This window comes from Gymnodraco acuticeps, unplaced genomic scaffold, assembly GCF_902827175.1.
Source record: "Gymnodraco acuticeps unplaced genomic scaffold, fGymAcu1.1, whole genome shotgun sequence".
Lineage (NCBI taxonomy): Eukaryota > Metazoa > Chordata > Actinopteri > Perciformes > Bathydraconidae > Gymnodraco > Gymnodraco acuticeps.
In genome coordinates this window covers 1,609,483-1,631,658 of record NW_022990685.1, presented here as the reverse complement: position 1 = coordinate 1,631,658, position 22,176 = coordinate 1,609,483, and the positions used below count along the sequence as shown (strand labels likewise).

Genomic DNA, 22,176 nt, shown 5'->3' with positions numbered 1-22,176 from the left:
GGGGAAACAACAGAGGTGCCTTTGCTGATTGTTAAGTCAGAGTAGACAATCTTTCCCCGAAGGAAAAGCAGTTCAGTCTTGTCAAGGTTGAGCTTGAGGTGGTGAGCAGACATCCACGGAGAGATGTCCGCTAGAGAAGCAGAGATGCGTGCGACGACCTGGGTCTCTGAGCGGGGAAAGGACAGAATTAATTGGGTGTCGTCAGCATAGCAGTAGTATGAAAAACCATGCGGGCTAATGACAGATCCGAGCGAGTTTGTGTACAGGGAGAAGAGGAGGGGACCAAGAACAGAGCCTTGAGGGACCCCTGTAGTTAATTGACAAGGGTCGGACTTGGAGCCTTGTTTTAGAAAGGAACGGGAGGAGAGAGACAGGCCTGTAGTTTATAACATCGGACGGGTTGAGAGTGGGTTCTTTAGGAGAGGGTTTACTCTTGCCTTCTTGAGAGTGTTTGGAAAGTGACCAGAAGTTAGAGAAGTGTTGATGAAATGGGTGAGAAACGGTACAATATCAGGAGCGATAGTCTGAAGGAGCTTTGAGGGGATAGGGTCCAGAGGACAGGTGGTAGGAGGTAATGAGGGTAAGAACCTCACTTGGAGAGAGAGGGGAAAAGGAGGTCAGTGTGACGGTGAACTGTGAGTCTGGTGACCCAGCAGTGAGTAAAGGTGAGTCAGAAAAAGAAGAGCGAATATCATCAACCTTTTTTTCAAAGTAGTTAACAAAGTCGCTTGACAGAAGGGAGGAGGGGGAAGGGGCTTTGGGGGGTTCTAAGAGGGTGGAAAAGATGGAAAATAGTTTTTTGGGATTGGAATAGGAAGATTGGATCTTATCTTGAAAGAAAGTACTTTTTGCCTGAGAGATCGAAGCAGAGAAAGAGGAGATGGTGTTTGGATTTCCACCATTTCCGCTCAGCTGCCCGAAGGATGGTTCTATTAGCACTCAAATAAAGGTGTGCCTTTACCTCACGGAGCTGAGGTTATTTGAGCTGTCCTCCACCTGGTTGCAGAAAAAGCTCCTTATATCCGTTAGCATAGCTAGCTAACCAGATGCTAACAGCAACAATCCCCGGTACCGGTGCACTCTCTCTCTTTCTCTTGCTCACTCACACACAATGCGCTCGTGCTACACACAGAGAGCCGAGCTTGTATGACACGCAGAGACCCAGGAGTAGTTGTACTGTATTGTAGCATATTATTTTCGATGACAGATGAGCAGATCGCCACTGGGCTTTCAACTAAAGCAGGGGTAGGGAACCTTTTTCCTCTCAATGGCCATTTCAATTTTTACAACATCCTCCTAGGGCTGTACACATTATTCAACTGAACTGCTGCTAAAAAAAACTAAAATCACAGCCCATTCATTTTGCCTTTCTTTGCACCAGATTGAAGCATTTTACTTTAAAATGTTCAAACAAATCTTCCCGGGGAGCATACCCCCGGACCCCCCTAGAGGATGTGATGTCCACCCCCCAAATCAAACATGTTAATACAATACTGAATACATATGAAGCCTTTTTGATGTATATACCTATGTCAATATGTTTCTGTTTTTGTGGTGTATTTTTCTTTTGTAGAGATTTTTCATTTAGTCTTTATATACTGTGTATTCCTTGGATACTCTATTGATATTTATCTTTTCTACTGTACGATTCTCTGGCTGGGGGGGGGGGGGGGGGGGCTAACATTTTGCCTAGGGCATTAAATTGGCTAGAACCGGCCCTGGATGTATAAAACATGTTGTTTCCACAGACAGAGAGCAGAGTCTCCAGTCCCAAGCTGTCTGTCTCTGAAGAGTGACCGGTCTATGTTTCAACCTCCAGTCTTCAGTAATGAACCTGGACCCTCAGACACAAAGTAAGAGTCTGTTTCTGCTGTAAACTGACCTGAAGAGGATTCAGTTGTTATGTTAAATGATAATCTAAACTTCTTCTTTTTTTGTTATAATTAAACGTTTTTTTCAGGTTTTACAGGGAATACAATACCTCAAAGTAACATACATATCACAACCCTCTAATTAAGCTAGAGGGAACAGATAACAAAAATACATACAACAACAAAGACAATTCAAAATAAAACTGAAAGACTAAAATAAATAAGAAACACGGCTAAAATCTAAACTTCTTTTTAATGATCTCAGTAAAGAAACTCAGAGTACAGTAACAAAGTGTAATTGAACTCTTGCTCCCTGGCATCATCAGAGATGATACATAATATAGTAGTGAAGTCATCCTCACACTCTACATGTTGGACTTTGTGTTAGGTTCAGCAAATAAAATACAAACATGTAAAACCTTTCACAAGCACAATGCTAAAACAGAAAGGCGTCTCTCTGAATGAACTAATGATGTATAAAACATGTCGTTTCCACAGACAGAGAGCAGAGTCTCCAGTCCCAAGCTGTCTGTCTCTGAAGAGTGACTGGTCTATGTTTCAACCTCCCATCTTCAGTAATGAACCTGGACCCTCAAACATAAAGTAAGAGTCTGTTTCTACTGTAAACTGACCTGAAGAGGATTCAGTTTTGATATAATCTGATCATTTAAACCAGGGGTGGGGAGCCTTCGGGCCGTATACGGTCCGCAAGACCATTTGATAACATAAAAACATTGAAAATAAAACAGAAAGATATCTGGATTAAGAGGTTGCTTTTTCTTTGAACAGCATGAAAGAAAGGCGAAATGAATGGTCTGTGATTTTAGTTTTTTTTAGCAGAGGTTGTGTTCAATAATTTGGAGGATGTTGTAAACATTTAAATGGCCCTGGACACCACCCTCTCCTTCCAGGCGCACATCAAATCTGTCACCAAATCGGCTTTCTACCACCTCAAACATTTCCAGACTCCGGCCTTCACTCTCCGACTCTGTGGCAGAAACATTAATACATGCTTTCATCACCTCCCGCCTCGACTATTGCAATGGAGTCCTGTCCGGGGTTCCCAGTAAAGCCCTGGAGAGGCTCCAATACGTCCAGAACTCTGCCACCAGGCTTCTCACCCGCACCAAGCCCTGGCAACATATCACCCCCACCCTCATCCACCTACACTTGCTGCCGGTCAAGTCCCGGATTCAGTACAAAACACTCCTCCTCACTTACAAGTCTCTCCATGCCCTCGCCCCCCAGTACTTAGCAGACCTCCTCCATCCCTACACCCCTTATCGGAGTCTGTGGTCCTCAGACACGTGCCTGCCCTCCATTCCCTGCTCTCGCCTCGTTATTGTTGTTATTGCTGTATCCTTTCCATATGTTTATTGCAATTGATTCACAGCAAATTCTATGTGAATTTTGTTTATAATGCTATAGTGCACCAGGTTAATACAAATGTCTGTGTCTTAGTAGATACAGTGACCATGTGCTCCTCTGGATGATGAATCCAGACAGGATGCTTTGTATAATATTGTGAAGCTTAAACTATCTACCTGATCGCGAATATATATTATATACAGATATAGACCTTTTTTATATTTTAAACTAGAATTGTCCACCTTGTTGTACCATTGGCAAGAATCAGCTCCTCTAAAGTAAAGTGCTATAAAGGATGTGTTCATCTCCACAGAGGGAAGAGGAAGAGTCATGCTCCTGTGGAGGAGCAGCTGTCCTGCTGTGCTCTGTGTCACGATGTCCTGAAGGATCCAGTCTCTACCAGCTGTGGACACTGGTTCTGCAGACAGTGCATCACCTCATACTGGGAGCAGCGACCTCCATCAGGAGACTCCTCCTGTCCCCAGTGTGGAGAAAGATCCAGAACTGGACTGCAGATAGCCAGTCAGACCAGCTCTGTACGAAGTAAGAGGCCGAACACATGCAGCATCTTTAAGCCGTCGAGGCGCTGGGTCTCTACTCTTGTATGAACTCTCATGGGCTCAGTGTGTCCTCTGATCTTCTAACAGGCATTGTTTTTTGAATTGTTTTAAAACAGACAGCAGTGTTTTCCTTTGTAGAAACACTGGACAGATCTTAAAGGGGACCTATCATGCTATATTGGAAAAATATATTGTAGGGCCACACCTATACAAAACATGTCTGTGAAGTTTTTTGCTTAAAATACCAAACAGATCACCCATTGTAGCCATGCCATACTGTTCATACCCCTCTATTCCAGCCCTGTTCCAAAAAGGCTGATTCTGCTTTAAATGGAACTCTGCTGCTACCCACGCCCCTTTGTAGCGTCATGCAGCTTTCCCTCTGCTGGAAAGAGTTTTCTACCGGGAGAAGCTCAGCTAAACGCTGCGGTGATTAAATGTTATATTGTGCTCCAAACCATTTCAAGCATTATTTCTGAAACAGTATGGAGCTCAAACGTTTCTCTCTCGCAGGGTTTACCGCAAGGACATCACGTTACACATATTCTCTCCAGTACAGCGTGTTGTAGCTGAGAGGTTTTTACAACCCACCATCGGCTCCGCGTGTCGTTTTGGCGAGCCTGCTTAAAATCATAAACAGGAAGGAAATCAGAAGACACCAGGATACCAGTTAAACAATAATCTGTTTTAATTATAAAAGGTAAAAATACAATGCAATACAATACAATAAGGAGTATTCCTGCCCTGGTTCGCGTGCTGTTCAGATTCCAGCAGGAGAAGAGAGAGCGATCTAAAGACACAACCTGCTTATATGCAAAAAGAACGGGGAGGAGGTGTGCTGGATTCTCCTCCCATAGAGTCCATTCATTGGTTGATATAAAAGCGACGAGCCAGCAGAGGACTCACAGAAACAAGAGTCTTTTACCATTTAAGGTAAAACAGACGCATTGGGTGTACTTTCACACACCCGCACATTTTGCAGAGACTTCCCTCTCTGTGGCCCCCCTCTCCCCTTAGTTCAATGTACACACAGTTTCACATACTTTTGTTATAGTTGACTAATACAAACAATATATGTACTACTTTAATATCAATAATAACGAGGAAAACATTACCTCTGCTCTCAAGCAGTAAAATAGTAGAATATCAGCTTCTATAGAGAACGCACACTCATTCTTCCTTAGGAGGTGTCACGCACCCTCATTTTCCCTTAGGTTGTGTCACGCACACTCATTTACCTTATTTTACCATTTAAGGTAACACAGACACATTGGGTGTCCTGCACGAACCCACATAACATATACAGAGAACGCACACTCATTTCAGAGATCTGAGCTATCTTCAAATAAGGGCATTCCCCTGCTCACATCTTACTTTAAATAATGGTTTTACTCCTCATTTTTCCAACTCCCTATTATTATTGATACAAAGTAATTAAACACACACATATATTTTAGACATGTATCGTTCTAGCTACTTGGCATTCTGTGTTTAGATAAGAATGTATCCTCTCCCCACATCTTTTTAGTCTCCTGTCATGCCAACCTGCTCCTTATTTCACATAAGTATTTAAGCCAACGACTGCACAAAGTTGTGGCAATTTAGTACTCACAACATGAAAGAATGAAACAGAAAGAAATCAATAAAAACACAAGCACCAGTATAATTGAGCAGTTATTATACAGACCATGGCTTACTGCAACACACACACACACACACACACCCTTCTATCTGCTGCCTATAGCATATGTCTATATAAGGGTATTTCCTCTCTGCACTTCTCATGACAGGAAAGTTTTCACTTCTCATCTTTCCAGCTTCTTGTTCATATAAACTGCTACTATTACATACAAAGTAATTAAGTACACACATGAATATATAAAAACACACTTCTTATATATCAGGGGACATTAAAATGAATATACCAAAAATTACACTGTATTAAACTTCCTGCTATAATATGTTAATTTAATTCTCTTCAAGCGTTAGCTCTGAGTGTTAGCTTGCTGTAAACACAGACCATATTACTCCCAAAACACACAGTGCATTGTTTCTGATACAGCACATAGCTTGACATGTTCTTTCTTAAAGAGCTTACGAAATGAAGAACAATTCTGTTCTTATTACGATAATATAAACTATTATTAATGGGAAATCATTTGTCATTAATGACAATATGCCCGCTGTATTTATAAATCTTGATTTATTACAACTATCCATGCTCGATGTTACACGACCGCTCTGAACAAAACAGCTTTCGCCGGTTGTGACGTCACACACGTCACGAGTAGAACACTTGAATAATGAACAAACTATATGGCTGATGTCGGACTCTGGCTCGGATATTTTGACAGAATCGAGTGAGAGTGAGTCGTCAATAGACTCGGTGCACTTTCAAGAAGAGGAGGATTTTATGGAAGAGGATGCCGGTGTGGTGGAATCAGATCATACGGGCGAGTCTAACGTGGTGGAACCATACTAGTTTGAGCCACAGTATTCAAGTAGCGGTAGAGATACAGACGGCAGTGAACATGGGGGTGATGATCCTGGATTTGGCGGAGATCCGGTGCGGCAACAGAACACAGACTGGTATATACATTTGACTTTAATTCATAGAGATTCTCAATAAATAGTAAATCAATAATAATAAATCGTAATGTAGCAGGTACACTTGGCTCAGGCAACAGAACAGAGACTGGTATATACATTTGACTATAATTCATAGAGATTCTCAATAAATAGCAAATAAATAATAATAACTCCACAAGTCCCCGGTTGCGTGCTTCGTTGTTGGAGTTTACCCCAGTGGACGAGAGGGTCGCCTCCCTACGCCTGCAGGTTATGGGGGGGAAAACTCTAACTGTTGTGTGTGCTTATGCACCAAACAGCAGTTCGGAGTATACGGCCTTCTTGGAGACCCTGGAAAGAATCCTGTATGGGGCTCCTGAAGGTGACTCTTTAATCTTGCTGGGAGACTTCAACGCAGATGTGGGCAATGATGGAGACACTTGGAGGGGCGTGATTGGGAGGAACGGCCCCCCTGATCTGAACCGGAGTGGTGGTTTGTTACTGGACTTCTGTGCTAGTCATGGATTGGCCATAGCAAACACCATGTACGAACATAAGGATGCTCATAAGTGTACGTGGTACAAGAGCACCCTAGGCAGAAGGTCCATGATCGATTTCATTATCGTATCATCGGACCTGAGGCCGTATGTTTTGGACACTCGGGTAAAGAGAGGCGCGGAGTTGTCAACTGATCACCATCTGGTGGTGAGTTGGGTCGAGTGGCGGGGGAAGCCTCTGGATAGACCTGGTAAGCCCAAACGTGTAGTTCGGGGGAACTGGGAACGTCTGGAGGAGGCCCAAGTTCGGGAGGCCTTCAACTCACACCTCCGGCGGAGCTTTTCGGGCATTCCTGTGGAGGTTGGGGACATTGAACCAGAGTGGTCGGTGTTCAAAGCCTCTATTGCCGAAGCGGGGAGCTGTGGTCTCAAGGTCTTAGGTGCCTCCTGAACATCAGCAGGAGAGGACTCTTTAAAGTAGAGACACTACATACTGATCGGAAACGAGGGGACGCTGGCGTGTTTTTCGCCGCTCTTCATGCCGACGCTTACTTCGTGTCTACCACTCCATACTATCAATCTATTGAATTCCAATACACAGGAGAAATATTGTTCTCCTCTGGTTTTGTGTTTCTGCCATCTCCGTTGCTCAGCCGACTATGTTTGGCTGCTGTTTAGCTCTTAGCCTCTCCCATCCTGCTATTAGCAAAACGAGCTCACCATCACGCTCTACTATCAGTGTCGTCCTCGTTCCGGAATTCTCCGACTGGGCTCCTCTCTGCCACACTCCCAGGACTATCCACGAACCCTCCCTCAGTCCGGCCATTCCAACTGGGCTGTTTTCCATCACCGCTGCTGAGGTTCGAGGTCCGGTTTCTGCAGGGCTAATGGTGCTAGCTGCTAGCTGGCTCGCTGCTCTTCTTGTGATGCTGCTCCAATACTCCTCGCTGGAACTTCGTAACTTTTCCTACCACACTATCCCCGACTGCCTTACCGTTATCAAATCCCTTGGGCTTCTGCGTCGTCCCCGCTACATACACCGGGCATCCAGATACAAGTTTTTCTACTCCGAAACTCCTATCCCCGCGGTTGTTTCTGGCAGACGGTCTGTCGCACGGCGATGTCGTCATCACAACAAACGACGTCATCCGACCAAACCTCCCGTTCGCTCTATCTACCTGAGGTCCCTGGCCTGTGCTGACAGTGTGCTGGTTTCTCCCTCCCTGTTCCCCCCAGCAGCTATGAACAACTATGTGACTTTTATGCTGCAGAATACCCGCTCCCTCAACAACAAAGCCCTACTCATCCACGACATTATCACTGACAGAAGCATTGACATCCTATGCTTAACAGAGACATGGCAAAATCAGCAGGATTTTGTGACACTCAATCAAGCTACACCCCCAGGCTATCTGTACATCCAGAAGCCCCGCTCCCTGGGTCGTGGCGGTGGATTGGCTGTTATCCACCAAGCCGGCATCCTGGTTAAAGAACTCCCAGTACCTACTACCACCTCATTGGAGTGTGTTGTCTTCAAACTGGCTGGGTCTGCTCCGCTCCAGGTTGCCCTCATTTACCGCCCACCTAAAGCTTCCACTACCTTCCTGTCTGAGCTGTCTGAGTTACTCACCTCTCTCTGCTCCATGTCTCCATCAACTCTCCTGCTCGGTGATTTTAACATCCACGTGGACTTGAGTAACTGCACATTCGCTGCTGAATTCCTCTCACTTTTGGACTGCTTCAACATCAAGCAACATGTCCAGGGCCCCACCCACATCAAAGGCCACACGCTGGATCTGGTGTGCTCTACCGGTTCCCCGCCACCCGACCTACAGCGCCTCGACCTGGCTGTATCTGACCACCACGCCATCTTCTTCACTGTTCCGGTCTCCCTGCCCAGGCAGCATCCTAAACGCACCATCATGTTTAGGAACATTAAGACTGTGAGTGCACCGGCCCTATCCGACCTGATAGCTACCCACATGGCCTCGGGTCCCTCCGACTCCACCGTGGACGGCCTGGTAGCCCACTACAACACTGCCCTATCCCTCAGTTTCAACTCTCTCGCCCCCATTAAAACCCAGACTGTTTCCTTCACCCGCCCTGCGCCCTGGTTCACCACTGAACTCCGCCGTTTGAAGGCCTCTGGTCGCCAGCTGGAGAGGCTCTCCAAAAAAACTGGCCTCACAGTCCACCTCCTGGCCTTTCGTGAGCATATCAAAACATATAAGGAAGCTCTCTCCCATGCCAAGACTCACTACTACTCCCATCTCATTGGTGCTCAGCAAAGCAACCCCAGAAGACTGTTCTCCACCATCAACCGCCTACTACGGCCCCCTGACGCCCCTCAGCCCTCAGGGGCTCCCGATCTGTGCTCCAAATTCCTTGACTTCTTCCAGGCGAAAGTCGAGGCCATCCATCAGCAGCTCCTGGTGACTGGCCCTTCCCCCCTACCTGCACCTCAGCCACCTGGTAATGCACCCCAAGCGCCGCGCCTCTCCCACTCCAACCTCTCCTCCTTCTCCCCTGTGGATGCTCTCCAAGTGGCCAAACTGGTCAGCTCGGCCAAGACCTCCACCTGCTCCCTGGACCCCATGCCCACAGCCCTGGTCAAGGACTGCCTACCCACCCTCTGTCCCTACATGGTGGTCATCATCAACGCTTCTCTGGCTCCTGGTATAGTCCCCACCAGCTTCAAACTGGCCTCAGTCACCCCCATACTCAAAAAACCTGGCCTGGACCCCGACGACCTCCAGAACCACCGGCCGATCTCCAACCTTCCCTTCCTCAGCAAAACTCTGGAAAGAGTGGTCGCCGGCCAACTCCATCAGTACCTGTCCAACAATGAGCTCTATGAGCCCTTCCAATCCGGCTTCAGACAGCAACACAGCACTGAGACCGCCCTCATCAAGATCACCAACGATCTCCTCATTGCTGCTGACTCTGGCCGCCTCAGCATCCTCATCCTCCTGGACCTCTCTGCAGCATTTGACACCATCTCTCACATCATCCTCCTCACCCGCCTCTCAGACCTCCTAGGTGTCACTGGCACAGCGCTGTCCTGGTTGACATCCTACCTCCACAACAGGAAACAGTTTGTCTCCATCAGTGGCTCAAACTCAGCCCCGGCCCCAGTCCACCACGGTGTACCACAGGGCTCTGTGCTTGGCCCCCTCCTGTTCACCATTTACATGCTCCCCCTCGGCCAGATCATCCGACATCATGGACTCAACTTCCACTGCTACGCTGATGATACCCAATTGTATCTCAGCACCACTCCATCCTCCCAGCTCCCCCCTCAGTCTCTCATCAACTGCCTGCATGACATCAAAGCATGGATGTCATGCAACTATCTGAAACTAAACAGCATGAAAACAGAGCTCATGGTTGTGGCACCCAAGGCCCTGCTCCAGAAGGTTGGTGACTTCGTCCTTGAGGTTGACGGCTGCTCCATCTCCCCGTCTCCTGAAGCCCGCAACCTGGGTGTCATCCTCGACTCCATCCTTTCCTTCCATTCCCACGTTAAATCTGTGACCAAATCGGCCTTTTATCACCTGAGGAACATTGCCAGACTCCGACCGTCACTCTCGGAGTCGGTTGCCGAAACCCTAGTCCATGCATTTGTCACCACCCGCTTGGACTACTGCAATGGTGTCCTGTTCGGGGTTCCCAACAAAACCCTGGACAGGCTCCAGTATGTCCAAAACTGTGCTGCTAGGGTACTCACGCACACAAAACCGTGGCAGCACATCACTCCCACCCTCATCCACCTACACTGGTTGCCGGTCAAGTCCCGCATATCCTACAAAATCCTCCTCCTTACCTACAAATCCCTCCATGCCCTTGCCCCCCAGTACCTATCGGACATCCTTCACCCACATGCCCCACCCCGGAACCTGCGGTCCTCAGACTCTGGCCTGCTTACCACCCCCCGCACCAAACTGCGAACCTACGGGGACAGAGCCTTCAGTGTGGCAGCCCCCACCCTCTGGAACGCTCTCCCTGCGGAGATACGCAACATCCCCACACTTGAAGCCTTCAAAAGGGCCCTCAAGTCCCATCTGTTTGCCAAGGCTTTCGGCCCCTAAATCGATCTGTTGTTCTGTTTGTCTGTCTTTTGTTTTGTTATGTTTGTCTTTGCACTATTACTTGTGAAGCGACCTTGGGTCCCCTGAAAGGCGCTATAGAAATCGAAGCTATTATTATTATTATTATTATTAAGGGGCGGTAACCCTCGAACCTCCTGTGGACACCGGTGAAGAAGGAGGCCTTCAGGGATTTGTTATCCCGGGGGACTCCCGAGGCAGTTGCAAGGTACCGACAGGCCTGAAGGGCAGCAGCCTCAGCCATGGCCGAGGCAAAGCAGCGGGTGTGGGAGAAGTTCGGAGAAGACATGGAAAAGGACTTTCGGGCGGCACCAAAGTTGTTCTGGAAAACTGTCCGACACCTCAGGAGGGGGAAGCAGGGGACAATCCAAGCTGTGTACAGTAAGGATGGGACGTTGTTGACCTCAACTGATGGAGTGTTAGGGCGTTGGAAGGAACACTTTGAGGAACTCCTGAACCCGACAACTCCACCCTCTATGTTAGAGGCAGAGCTGGAGTATGACGGGGGATCAACACCAATCTCCCGGGGGGAGGTCACTGAGGTTGTCAATCAACTCCACAGTGCCAAAGCCCTGGGGGTGGATGAGATCCGCCCAGAAATGCTGAAGGCTCTGGGTGTTGAGGGACTGTCATGGTTGACACGTCTCATCAACGTTGCGTGGAAGTCGGAAACAGTACCGAAGGAGTGGCAGACCGGGGTGGTGGTTCCCCTTTTCCAAAAGGGGGATCAGAGGGTGTGTGCCAATTACAGAGGCATCACACTACTCAGCCTCCCCGGGAAAGTTACTCTAAGGTACTCGAAAGGAGAGTCAGGCCGATTGTCGAACCTCAGATTGAGGAGGAACAATGCGGATTCCGTCCTGGTCGTGGAACGACGGATCAGCTTTTTACTCTCGCAAGGATCCTGGAGGGGGCCTGGGAGTACGCTTATCCGGTCTACATGTGTTTGGTAGACTTGGAGAAGGCGTATGACCGAGTTCCCAGGGAGTTACTGTGGGAGGTGCTGCGGGAGTATGGGGTGAGGGGGTCTGTACTCAGGGCCATCCAATCTCTGTACTCCCAAAGCGAGAGCTGTGTCCGGGTCCTCGGCAGTAAGTCGGACCCATTTCCGGTGAGGGTTGGCCTCCGCCAGGGCTGCGCTTTGTCACCAATCCTGTTTGTAATATACATGGATCGGATTTCGAGGCGTAGTCATGGGGGAGGGGGTCTGCAGTTTGGTGGACTAAGGATTGCACCACAGCTTTTTGCAGATGATGTGGTTCTAATGGCTTCATCGGTCTGCGACCTTCAGCACTCACTGGATCGGTTCGCAACCGAGTGTGAAGCAGCTGGGATGAGGATCAGCACCTCCAAATCTGAGGCCATGGTTCTCAGCAGGAAACCGATGGACTGTCCACTCCAAGTAGGGAATGAGTCCTTACCCCAAGTGAAGGTGTTCAAGTATCTCGGTCATGACCGAAAGAACGAGATCGCGGATACAAGCGGCCGAGATGGGTTTTCTCCGCAGGGTGGCTAGTGTCTCCCTTAGGGATAAGGTGAGAAGTTCAGTCATCCGGGAGGGACTCAGAGTTGAACCGCTGCTCCTTCGCGTCGAAAGGAGCCAGTTGAGGTGGTTCGGGCACCTAGTTAGGATGCCACCTGGGCGCCTCCCTAGGGAGGTGTTCCAGGTACATCCAGCTGGGAAGAGACCAAGGGGTAGACCTAGGACCAGGTGGAGGGATTATATCTCTTCGCTGGCCTGGGAGCGCCTTGGGATCCCCCAGTCAGAGCTGGTTGATGTGGCCAGGGAAAAGAAAGTTCGGGGCTCTCTGCTGGAACTGCTATCCCCGCGACCCGACCACGGATAAGCGGGAGAAGATGGATGGATGGATGGACAAATAACCTGCAAATCGACCTACACATCAAAATAAATATATTATCTAAAACAGGTGCATTTGATTTAAAATAAAAGTAATAAATAGAATTCAATATTGAAATGGTAACAAAAACAGTAACACTATGTGTGATAAGAAAAAGGCAACAAATAAAGTGTTTTTTGTTTTTCCTTGTTCATGTCCATAATGTTTCCCGTTGTGTAGCGTCCAGCCTTTCCCAATCTGGCCTGCATTTCTTTCTGCTGAAGCCACTTCTTGAAGCAAACTGAAAAGAAATGTACAGATAAAAGTACACTGTAAAAAGAAAACTTGACATTTACATTAACATTTAGGCTGCTGTGTTTGCCAGAACTTGACCGTTGAAGTATGGTAAAATACATTTCAAATTACAGTCGGTTGGCAATGGCATAGACGTTACAGTCAACAATTGCTTATGGTGAATTGCAATGGCAAAAACAAATAAAGCTAGTGTACATGGTGCAGCTGTATTATCTGGGAAATAGAAGAATCAGATCAGGATCCGGTATTGGCAGACAATCAATATCAAATTAATCGGATCATTATTAGCATCACCACTTGATCACCTTTGTCAACTTGCAGCCTAAATACAAAGATAACTCCTCTCCTCTCCTACCACTGCTTACCTCTAATGAGCCTTGGTAGAACTAGTGTCCGAGTCATGGGGTCCAGGACTGACTGAAGACATGTGGAACAGAGGGCAGGCATGGTTCCATGCAGGGCCGTATCCAGGATTTCCTAAATACAGAGGTTCAAACATGCTAAGGGAATTCGGGGGATACCCCCCGAGATTTTTGGGATTTTCATGATCTAGTTATGGTGCTTTTTAAGTCCTATGGGGGGTCACAAATTGGATAATATATCGATTTCAAACCATGTCAGTGGGCTGACAATGTCAGCATCAATTATTTTGAAAGTGTAATACATAATAAGAATCAGTTGATTGTTACTATTAATGATCTGGACATGCAGAAGAGGCTAAAATGATCACAAAACATTGTCAACATCAGTGGCGAGCCGTGACTTTTATACCTAGGCCCTCTGACCCCCACCCCTTCCCTCGAGTTATTACATCGCAGCGTATACGTATACTTCAGCGGAATATCAAAACAACGGCCCGGGGTGCAAAACGCATCAATGAAAGCGACCCTCTACCACACAAAACAACACCTGTAAATAACCCTATTTGTGTTCTTTGAAATTGAAAAGGATATTGCATTGTGTTTGTTACTTTCGTTGCAGTTGTATGTCTTAAGTGTAATTTGGCATGCTTTTATTTTGAAGGCGAGTTAACGCTGTTGACAGGAAGTTGTTGTTGCTATGGAAACAAGAAACGTTTCACAGCGGGCAGAACTTGTCATAAAGTCCGCGATAATAACACCCACCCATTTAGCGGGAAGATATGATTGGTCAATTGTACTGTCATTTGACATTACTCTCTCGTTCAGTTACTATAGCGGGGCCCTCTGTGAATTCATAGCTGGACCGCCTGGACGTCCAACAGCTCCTCTCTTCACAGTAACTTGCAGAGACGAGCTTCTTTCATTTAACTCTTCACATTCCAACATAAACTGAATAGGCAGATTCGAAGGATTTATTTCTTTGGAAATGTTATTTTAAATACAATTAAATCAAGTTATTTTGGTAAAACTAATGAAAAATATAACTTAAAAAATATATAATTTGTTTTAATGTTTTTAAATATTATTTTGTAGAATATCTTAGGCCCTCACAGAGGGCCCTGACGGCTAACCTACAGCCTCTCTTCCATCTTCTTGAGTCTCTCTGTCTTCTTCCTGTTCATTACTCTCTCTGTCCTCTACGCTTTCTCTTTGTTCAATCTCTCCCTCGTTGTTCACTTTTTGCTCCTCTTCACTTGTCGCTCCTGCCAGTGAATCAAAAGCAATTCAGCAATTTAGTTCATTTCACTTGTTTGTTTGCATTCTTTTTTTATTTAAATCTGTTTTGTTTGATTCTCAAAAGAGAACAAAGATGTAAGCAAATTGTGTTTTATACAATTGTATGTTATTATGACATCATCACAAGACTATTGTTATAGACACATTACATATTTCTCTCTCTCTCTCTCTCTCTCTCTCACCAAAGCTGAGCTTCGACTGACTGACGTAGTCTTCTCATTATATCTGAGTCAGTGTAAAAAGAAAACAATACAATGTTATATCTTCGATGTTTTACTCAAATTGAAATAAAAGAAAAGCATTACAACGTTTGTTAAAAGGTAATCCTTCTGACATTGGATGAATGTAATTAACTTTAGCTCTCTAGCTAGTTTATTCACGCAATTTAAACCAAAGTATAGCCTATAGCTGCAATATAAGTTAGTGTGCATGTTGTCGGACGTCCACTGACTAACGTAGAGCGTTCACACAGGATCTGCTGCTCATATGATGTCCTGATGAACAGAAACACAAGCAGCCCACTGGACTCAGATCTCTAGATACCTCATCACTCCTCCGCTGCTCCGGTACAAGTCCGGGCTGCGGTGGTTTGTTGATACATGTCGTCTTCTTCTGTTTGCTTTAATCGAGGCTACGTAGTTATGCAGCGCCCCCATGGTCAGTAAATGGAAGTACTACAAAGAACCCCGTTTAGTGTAATTATTTCACAAGTTTTGTTATATACACAGCTCGGAAAATATTACCGAGGTCCGGACCTCGGTGACCTCAATGGTAGATACGGCCATGGTTCCATGTACAGGGAACTGGAACTTTGAACAGGTGTTTTCATCTTTTCTCCCTGAAGATTCACAAGTTATTGATCAGGTGTTTGATGTGGGCTGGCATGATGCTTTCTGCAACGATGAATAAAGAAAATAAAGAAAACAAAGAAAACATTATTAATAATAGTAACAACAATAATATTAGTATAACTATTTATATAGCACTTACACAATTGCAAAGTGATTCTCACAACAAAAATAAAGAACAAAACAATACCAACAATCGAAAAACAAATTATTATAGGAATGTTAAGAGACAAAGAAATTATAAACATTCTAAGAGGCCGACTGCAAAAGCTAGACTCAATGCAGGGATGCAAACTTGTCACCTTTCGGCGAAATTTGCCGTTTTGAATCCAAAATATATCGTGTGTGTAATTCATGTAGATCTGCAATAAAATATTTTTGGGGTATGGGGGGGGTCTGGGACCCAGAGTAATCTGCGGCCGCGAGCTGTTATGTGTCATCATGACACGCATGGTGTTTACATATTATAATGAAGCGCGAGCTGTGTGCTCGAGTCTTCCTGCCTGTCGGCTCTGCTCATCGATGTATAATAAGGCCCCTGTCGGAGCGGCAGAGCGTGATGTGCACTGAAAAGTTTTTCTGTCCCAATATTATCGTTGAGCTAGCTAACTAGCATACATTGTCACTATCTGCTAACGTTAGCTTTAGCCTTCGTTTTCTAATAGTTTCATAGGCTATAAACAGATGTGGTATAAGTAGGCCTATAGATCTTGTACTTGAGTTAAAGTAGAAGCACTCAGATCTTGTACTAGAGTAAAAGTAGAAGTACTCAGATCTTGTACTTGAGTGAATGTAGAAGTATTTAGATCTTGTACTTGAATAAAAGTAGAAGTACTCAGATCTTGTACTTGAGTAAAAGTAGAAGTACTCAGGTATTGTAGTTGAGTAAAAGTAGAAGTACTCAGATCTTGTACTGTACTTGAGTAAAAGTAGAAATACTATAGGAACAATCCTGCAATCAAAATGTTCCTCAAGTAAAAGTAGAAAAGTATTATCATCAAAATATAGTGAAAGTAGCGACAGTAAAAGTAGTCATTGTGCAGATTGGTCCATTCCAGAATAATATATGATATGTTTTATAATGATTGATCATGAAAGTGTTCTCAAAGCTGGTAAAGGTGCAGCTAGTTTGAATGACTTTGTATACTGCAGGGTAGCTTGTGAATTTACTCCAGGTGGAACTAAAGTCTGATTTAACACTTGATTATATCTCACATCATTCATCCACATCTGTAAATAAACTAAAGCTATTAAATACATGTAGTGGAGTAAAAGTACACCATTTACCTCTGAACTGTAGAGGAAAAGAAGAAAAAAGTAGCAAAACATTGAAATACTTAAATAAAGTACAAGTATCTCAAAATTGTACCCAAGTATAGTACTTGTTGAGTTTATGAACTTAGTTACACCAGTGGCTATAAAGATAGAAAGACTAAGCCTTGCACAGAGGCATGAAAATACATTTTCAAAATGCTCAACAGTCCTGCCAAAATTATAAACTGACTTTTATATGTTTCTATTAGATGTGACTCTTTGGCGTTTCTGTTATTATTACCTGCTGCTTTAGTTGTTCTGACTGCTAAAATCCTCTGTTATTCTTAATTTTAAAGCCGATATTCCGTGGGGTCGGGGCTCGGATCCTTGTCACCTTTTTCATACCTGATGAGTTTGCATCCCTGCAATGGCTCTTGGTGACATCAATGAGCAGTCCCAATAGATGCTGTTGTAAAAGAAGAAATGGGTCCAGACTTCTTCTATTTTGTGTTCGATGATTTGTTTTATTGATTGCTGATGGATGTTAAGATGTGTTTTACAATTATAACAAAAAGATGATTGTAATTGGAATCAAAAAGATTGCAAATCATAGTTTTAATAAAATCACTAGCAATATAGGTTTTATTCAACAGCAGTAAAGAAACCAAGTTGCTAAATTAACGTACACTGAACTGTAAAACAACGTACCACTATTTAGAAAAGGCTCTGATCAGAAGGGTTGACTAGTAGGACAGCAAAGAGGTGGAGGAGGTCTATGTCATGTACAACCCTTGGCAGATGTTACACCTGAAAGAAAGATAAGGAAATAAGACAACACAGGAGGACAAACATCCTCTTAAGTATAAGACCAAATCATGTCAAGCTTTAACCTGAGCCTGTTTTTTCAGTCTTTACAGTGCACTGTTGGAAATTACATTGCAAAGGCTAAATTCAAACTCAATACCATAAATAACTGGGTACCAAAGTGCTTTACCTGATAGAACACGTTCCACACGGAGCAGCAACCATCGGGCTGGGCCTTTTGCTGCATATCATCTCCTCCCTCTCCACTGTTTTCAGTAGATCTCTACTATCCAATAAAACTGAAATTCCCCAAAAAATCATATTCAAAAAGTTTAAAACAATAACTTGCTTTTGGCATTAAATGGATTAGAATTTTTCCTGGATGTCAGGAAGGCTAGGAAGTCGTTCCCTTCAAGTCCGCAACCAGTCATAGGAGTTCAAATGCAAAGCCTGAACGATGACAAGAGTGAGAGACTTACATTTAACAATTATATTTTTAATTCATACCAGAGCAGTGTGTACATATCGTACGACATGCAGAGAACAGATCAAATCCCCTGACAGACTCACACACTTTGGTGATGTCCTCATCTGATTATGTTTCATTTTTTAGCAGCAAAGTAACATTACTCAAAGTATATGTCGGACCCAATTCATTTACAGTATGTTTTGCATCTCCTCAACAATGGTCTGTATAGTTGAGTAGAAATAAACTGTCCTTACAATTTTAAGAAATTTCAAGAATTTGTAAGAAAAGTTTACAATCAAGCACCCTCTTTGTATTAAGCGAGCTGCCACAGAAAGTACAGCTTAACATTAACAGTGAGCTACAGTTAGCTAACTTCATGTTCAACACAAAACCTCTAAGGTGCATTACATTGATGATCTTAAACAAAACTTAACTCTCTCTACTTGTAAGATAACGTTTAGTTACCCTTAAATAACTAAATCCCTTTTTTCAGTGGAAAAACAAACTGCAGAAAACATTTGCTGCTAACTGTTGTTAGCCAAGACAGCTAGCTCTTGTTAAAGGAAGTAACAATAGCTTCATGGCAAACTTAAGGTTAAGTTAACATTAACGTAACGTTGTAAGAAAGCAAAACTAACCTTCGAGAAAGCTTTTACTCTCTCTCCTTAGTGAGCATTGTTGATTGTTCGAAACACGATATCTCGAAGTGCTGCCTACACATCGTCGGTTTCATCGACCCCGGGTTACCTGGTCCAGCAAAAGTCTGCCCTCGTACGACGCACTTGTTTTGTCCATATACGCAACATTTTATAATTTTTTGGCCACAAAAACATCCCATAGCCAGATGTTGAGACGGCCCCACAATCGCTTGCCGATTATTCTTGGCGTCTTATTGCTGTGCATCCTTTGTCATAATATTTGGCCCTTCAATGCATTCAAACGGGACTGAGCTCAGCTGTGTTCTACTCATGACGCCACCGCCGGAAATGACCGAAGTTGATGTTTCCGGCGCGACGAACGATTGTTACTAACTGACAACTTTTGTATGCTGTTATAATCGTGAGTTATTAAAAATACATCAATAATAAAACATGTATATGGCACATTTCACAATACAAATGCAACCTCTATCATATACCAAGCCCACTAACAGGTGCTAATAGCATTTTGTAAGCTCTTTAAGTGTTTACCGCTAGAACAGTGCCATTATATGTATTATATAACAACTTTACTCTAAGTGCCTCCTGGAGACATCCTGCTGAATACACAGACACACAGCTGAGGGGATTCAGCTGACTGTATAGGAGACGATAGGTTGGGACGTGTCACGTGTATACGGAGACGATAGGTTGGGACATGTCACGTGTGCCACATTTCACCAATGACGTGATAGGAACCAAATCCTGGATCTGCTCGTTTGCACCGCCGTTTTTTTTTTAGAGATAAGTGGGTAAGGAGGAAAAGAGAGAGGGTTGTATTTTCTGACACTTTGTGAGTCTCCTTACACACCGGGGACACATATTTATGTATAAGCTTCAGCGCTTCTGCCCATTCACTTTGAATGGGGTGACGTCACGCCTTGCCAAATTGCATTGTGGGAGCAAAGCGTAGCTTTGCTCGCTTCAAAAGTAGAGCAATGTTCTACTTTTGAAGCTTCGACGGAAGTGTCAGCCAATCGAATCATATGCCAGTACAAGCTCTAGCCAATTAAACCGCGTACTTGTGTGTCCGGGGCGGGAGATTCATGTGATTGGTTGTTGGTCGAGCGTCAGACACGCCCGCCGGCAAGCTTCAACGTACGCCGCCGTGTGTAAGCTCCGTAAAAGACATCAAAAAGTGAATTTTGCATAATAGGTCCCCTTTAAGGGGAACGTTAGCCCTGCAAAGAAATTCTACAGAAAATAGTAAATATATCAGGTGATGGGATTCTTGTGTTCATTTCCAGGATTCTTCCTGATTTATTTTTGATTAGGTATACTGTTGTAATGCATAGACATCAAGTTGTTTTAACTTTTTTAACTGTCTCTTTCTTGTTATAATACAACTTTCTCAAAAATAATTGTTCTTATTCTCCCCTGTTTCCTTCTCTTTCAGCAGATAGTGGTCTTCAGAAGGTTTTAGATGAACATAGGCTCAGTCTGAGGAGGAGATGTGAACGTGTGACTGAAGGAACTGATAAAAGTGAAACCCTCCTCAACAGCATCTTCACTGAGCTCTACATCACACAAGGACAGAGTGAAGAGGTTAATACCCAACATGAGGTGTGGCAGCTTGAGACAGCTTCCAAGAAGAAGACCCTCCATGAAACTCCAATCAAGTGCCAGGATATCTTTAAAGCCTTACCTGACCAACAGACTCACATCAGAGCGGTCCTGACCAACGGAGTCGCTGGAGTTGGAAAAACCTTCTCAGTGCAGAAGTTCACTCTGGACTGGGCCGAGGGTTTGGAAAACCAAGATGTCAGTCTGGTGATCCTGCTTTCCTTCAGGGAGCTGAACCTGATCAAAGATGAGCAGTACAGTCTTCTCAGGCTGCTCCATGTTTTCCATCCAACCTTACAGAAGGTCACAGCAGAGCAGCTGGCTGTCTGTAAAGTGCTGTTCATCTTTGACGGCCTGGATGAAAGCAGACTTTCTCTGGACTTCAGAAACAATGAGGTTGTGTATGATGTCTCACAGCAGTCCTCAGTCAACGTGCTGCTGACAAACCTCATCAGGGGGAAGCTGCTTCCCTGGGCTCTCGTCTGGATAACTTCCAGACCTGCAGCGGCAAATCAGATCCCTCCTGAGTGTGTGGACAGGGTAACAGAAGTACGAGGCTTCAATGACGCCCAGAAGGAGGAGTACTTCAGGAGGAGATCGAGTGATGAAGACCTGTCCAGCAGAATCATCTCTCACATCAAGAGCTCCAGGAGCCTCCACATCATGTGTCTGATCCCAGTCTTCTGCTGGATCACTGCTGCAGTTCTGGACCACATGTTGACTACAGACCAGAGAGGAGAGCTGCCCAAGACCCTCACTGACATGTACTCACACTTCCTGCTGGTCCAGACAAAGAGGAAGAAGCAGAAGTATGAAGAGGGACATGCGACGAGTCCACAGCAGCTGACGGAGGCTGACAGGAAGGTTATTCTGAAGCTGGGGAGGCTGGCGTTTGAACACCTGGAGAAAGGAAACATCATGTTCTACCAAGAAGACCTACAGCGCTGTGGTCTTGATGCCACCGAGGCCTTGGTGCACTCAGGAGTTTGTACACAGATCTTCAAAAGAGAGAGTGTGATCTTCCAGAAAACGGTCTACTGCTTTGTTCATCTGAGCATTCAGGAGTTTCTGGCTGCAGTCTACATATTGCACTGTTACACCAACAGAGACACAGCGGTACTGAAGGACTTCCTGAAGAGAGACTGGCCCTATAAGAACAGTAAAAACAGTGATCAAGATTACCAATCGCTGGATGTCTTTCTAAAAGGAGCCATGGCGAAATCCCTCAGAAGTAGAAATGGCCACCTGGACCTGTTTGTCCGCTTTCTCCACGGCCTCTCTCTGGAGTCCAACCAGAGACTGTTAGGAGGCCTGCTGGGTCGCACAGACAACCGACCAGAAATCATCCAGAGAGCCATCAACAACCTGAAGAAGTTGAGAAGTGATACATTCTCTCCAGACAGGAGCATCAACATCTTCCACTGTCTGACAGAGATGAAGGACCACTCAGTACATCAGGAGATCACAGAGTTCCTGAAGTCAGAGAACGGCTCACAGAAGAAACTCTCTGTGATCCACTGCTCAGCTTTGGCTTACATGCTGCAGATGTCAGAGCATGTTCTGGATGAGTTTGACCTGACTAACTACAACACATCAGCCGAGGGACGACAGAGACTGATTCCAGCTGTGAGGAACTGCAGGAAGGCTGTGTAAGTCCAGATGTGATTAACTTTATAAACTAATGTGGATCAGAAGTTTAATTATTCAAATACACACTATAACATTTCTGCTGTTTCAAATACTGAGAGAGCAAAATAAA

General features: G+C 44.9%; 1 protein-coding gene across 2 annotated transcripts in view; it reads left to right on the top strand.

The window, feature by feature from the left end:
* The first annotated feature begins 1,761 nt into the window (after nt 1–1,761).
* The window catches only part of LOC117555383 (NLR family CARD domain-containing protein 3-like), a 36,588-nt gene continuing 16,173 nt past the window's right edge, over nt 1,762–22,176 (top strand). Inside the window, exons 1-4 of one of the 2 annotated variants that reach the window (XM_034230277.1) lie at nt 1,762–1,853; nt 2,370–2,474; nt 3,553–3,782; nt 20,251–22,066. In XM_034230277.1, the coding sequence (XP_034086168.1) occupies nt 1,804–1,853; nt 2,370–2,474; nt 3,553–3,782; nt 20,251–22,066 (2,201 nt within the window). In that variant the 5' untranslated portion in view covers nt 1,762–1,803. Of the gene's footprint in view, nt 1,854–2,369; nt 2,475–3,552; nt 3,783–20,250; nt 22,071–22,176 lie in introns of those variants that run through there. The other variant, XM_034230278.1, reaches the window with a different exon arrangement.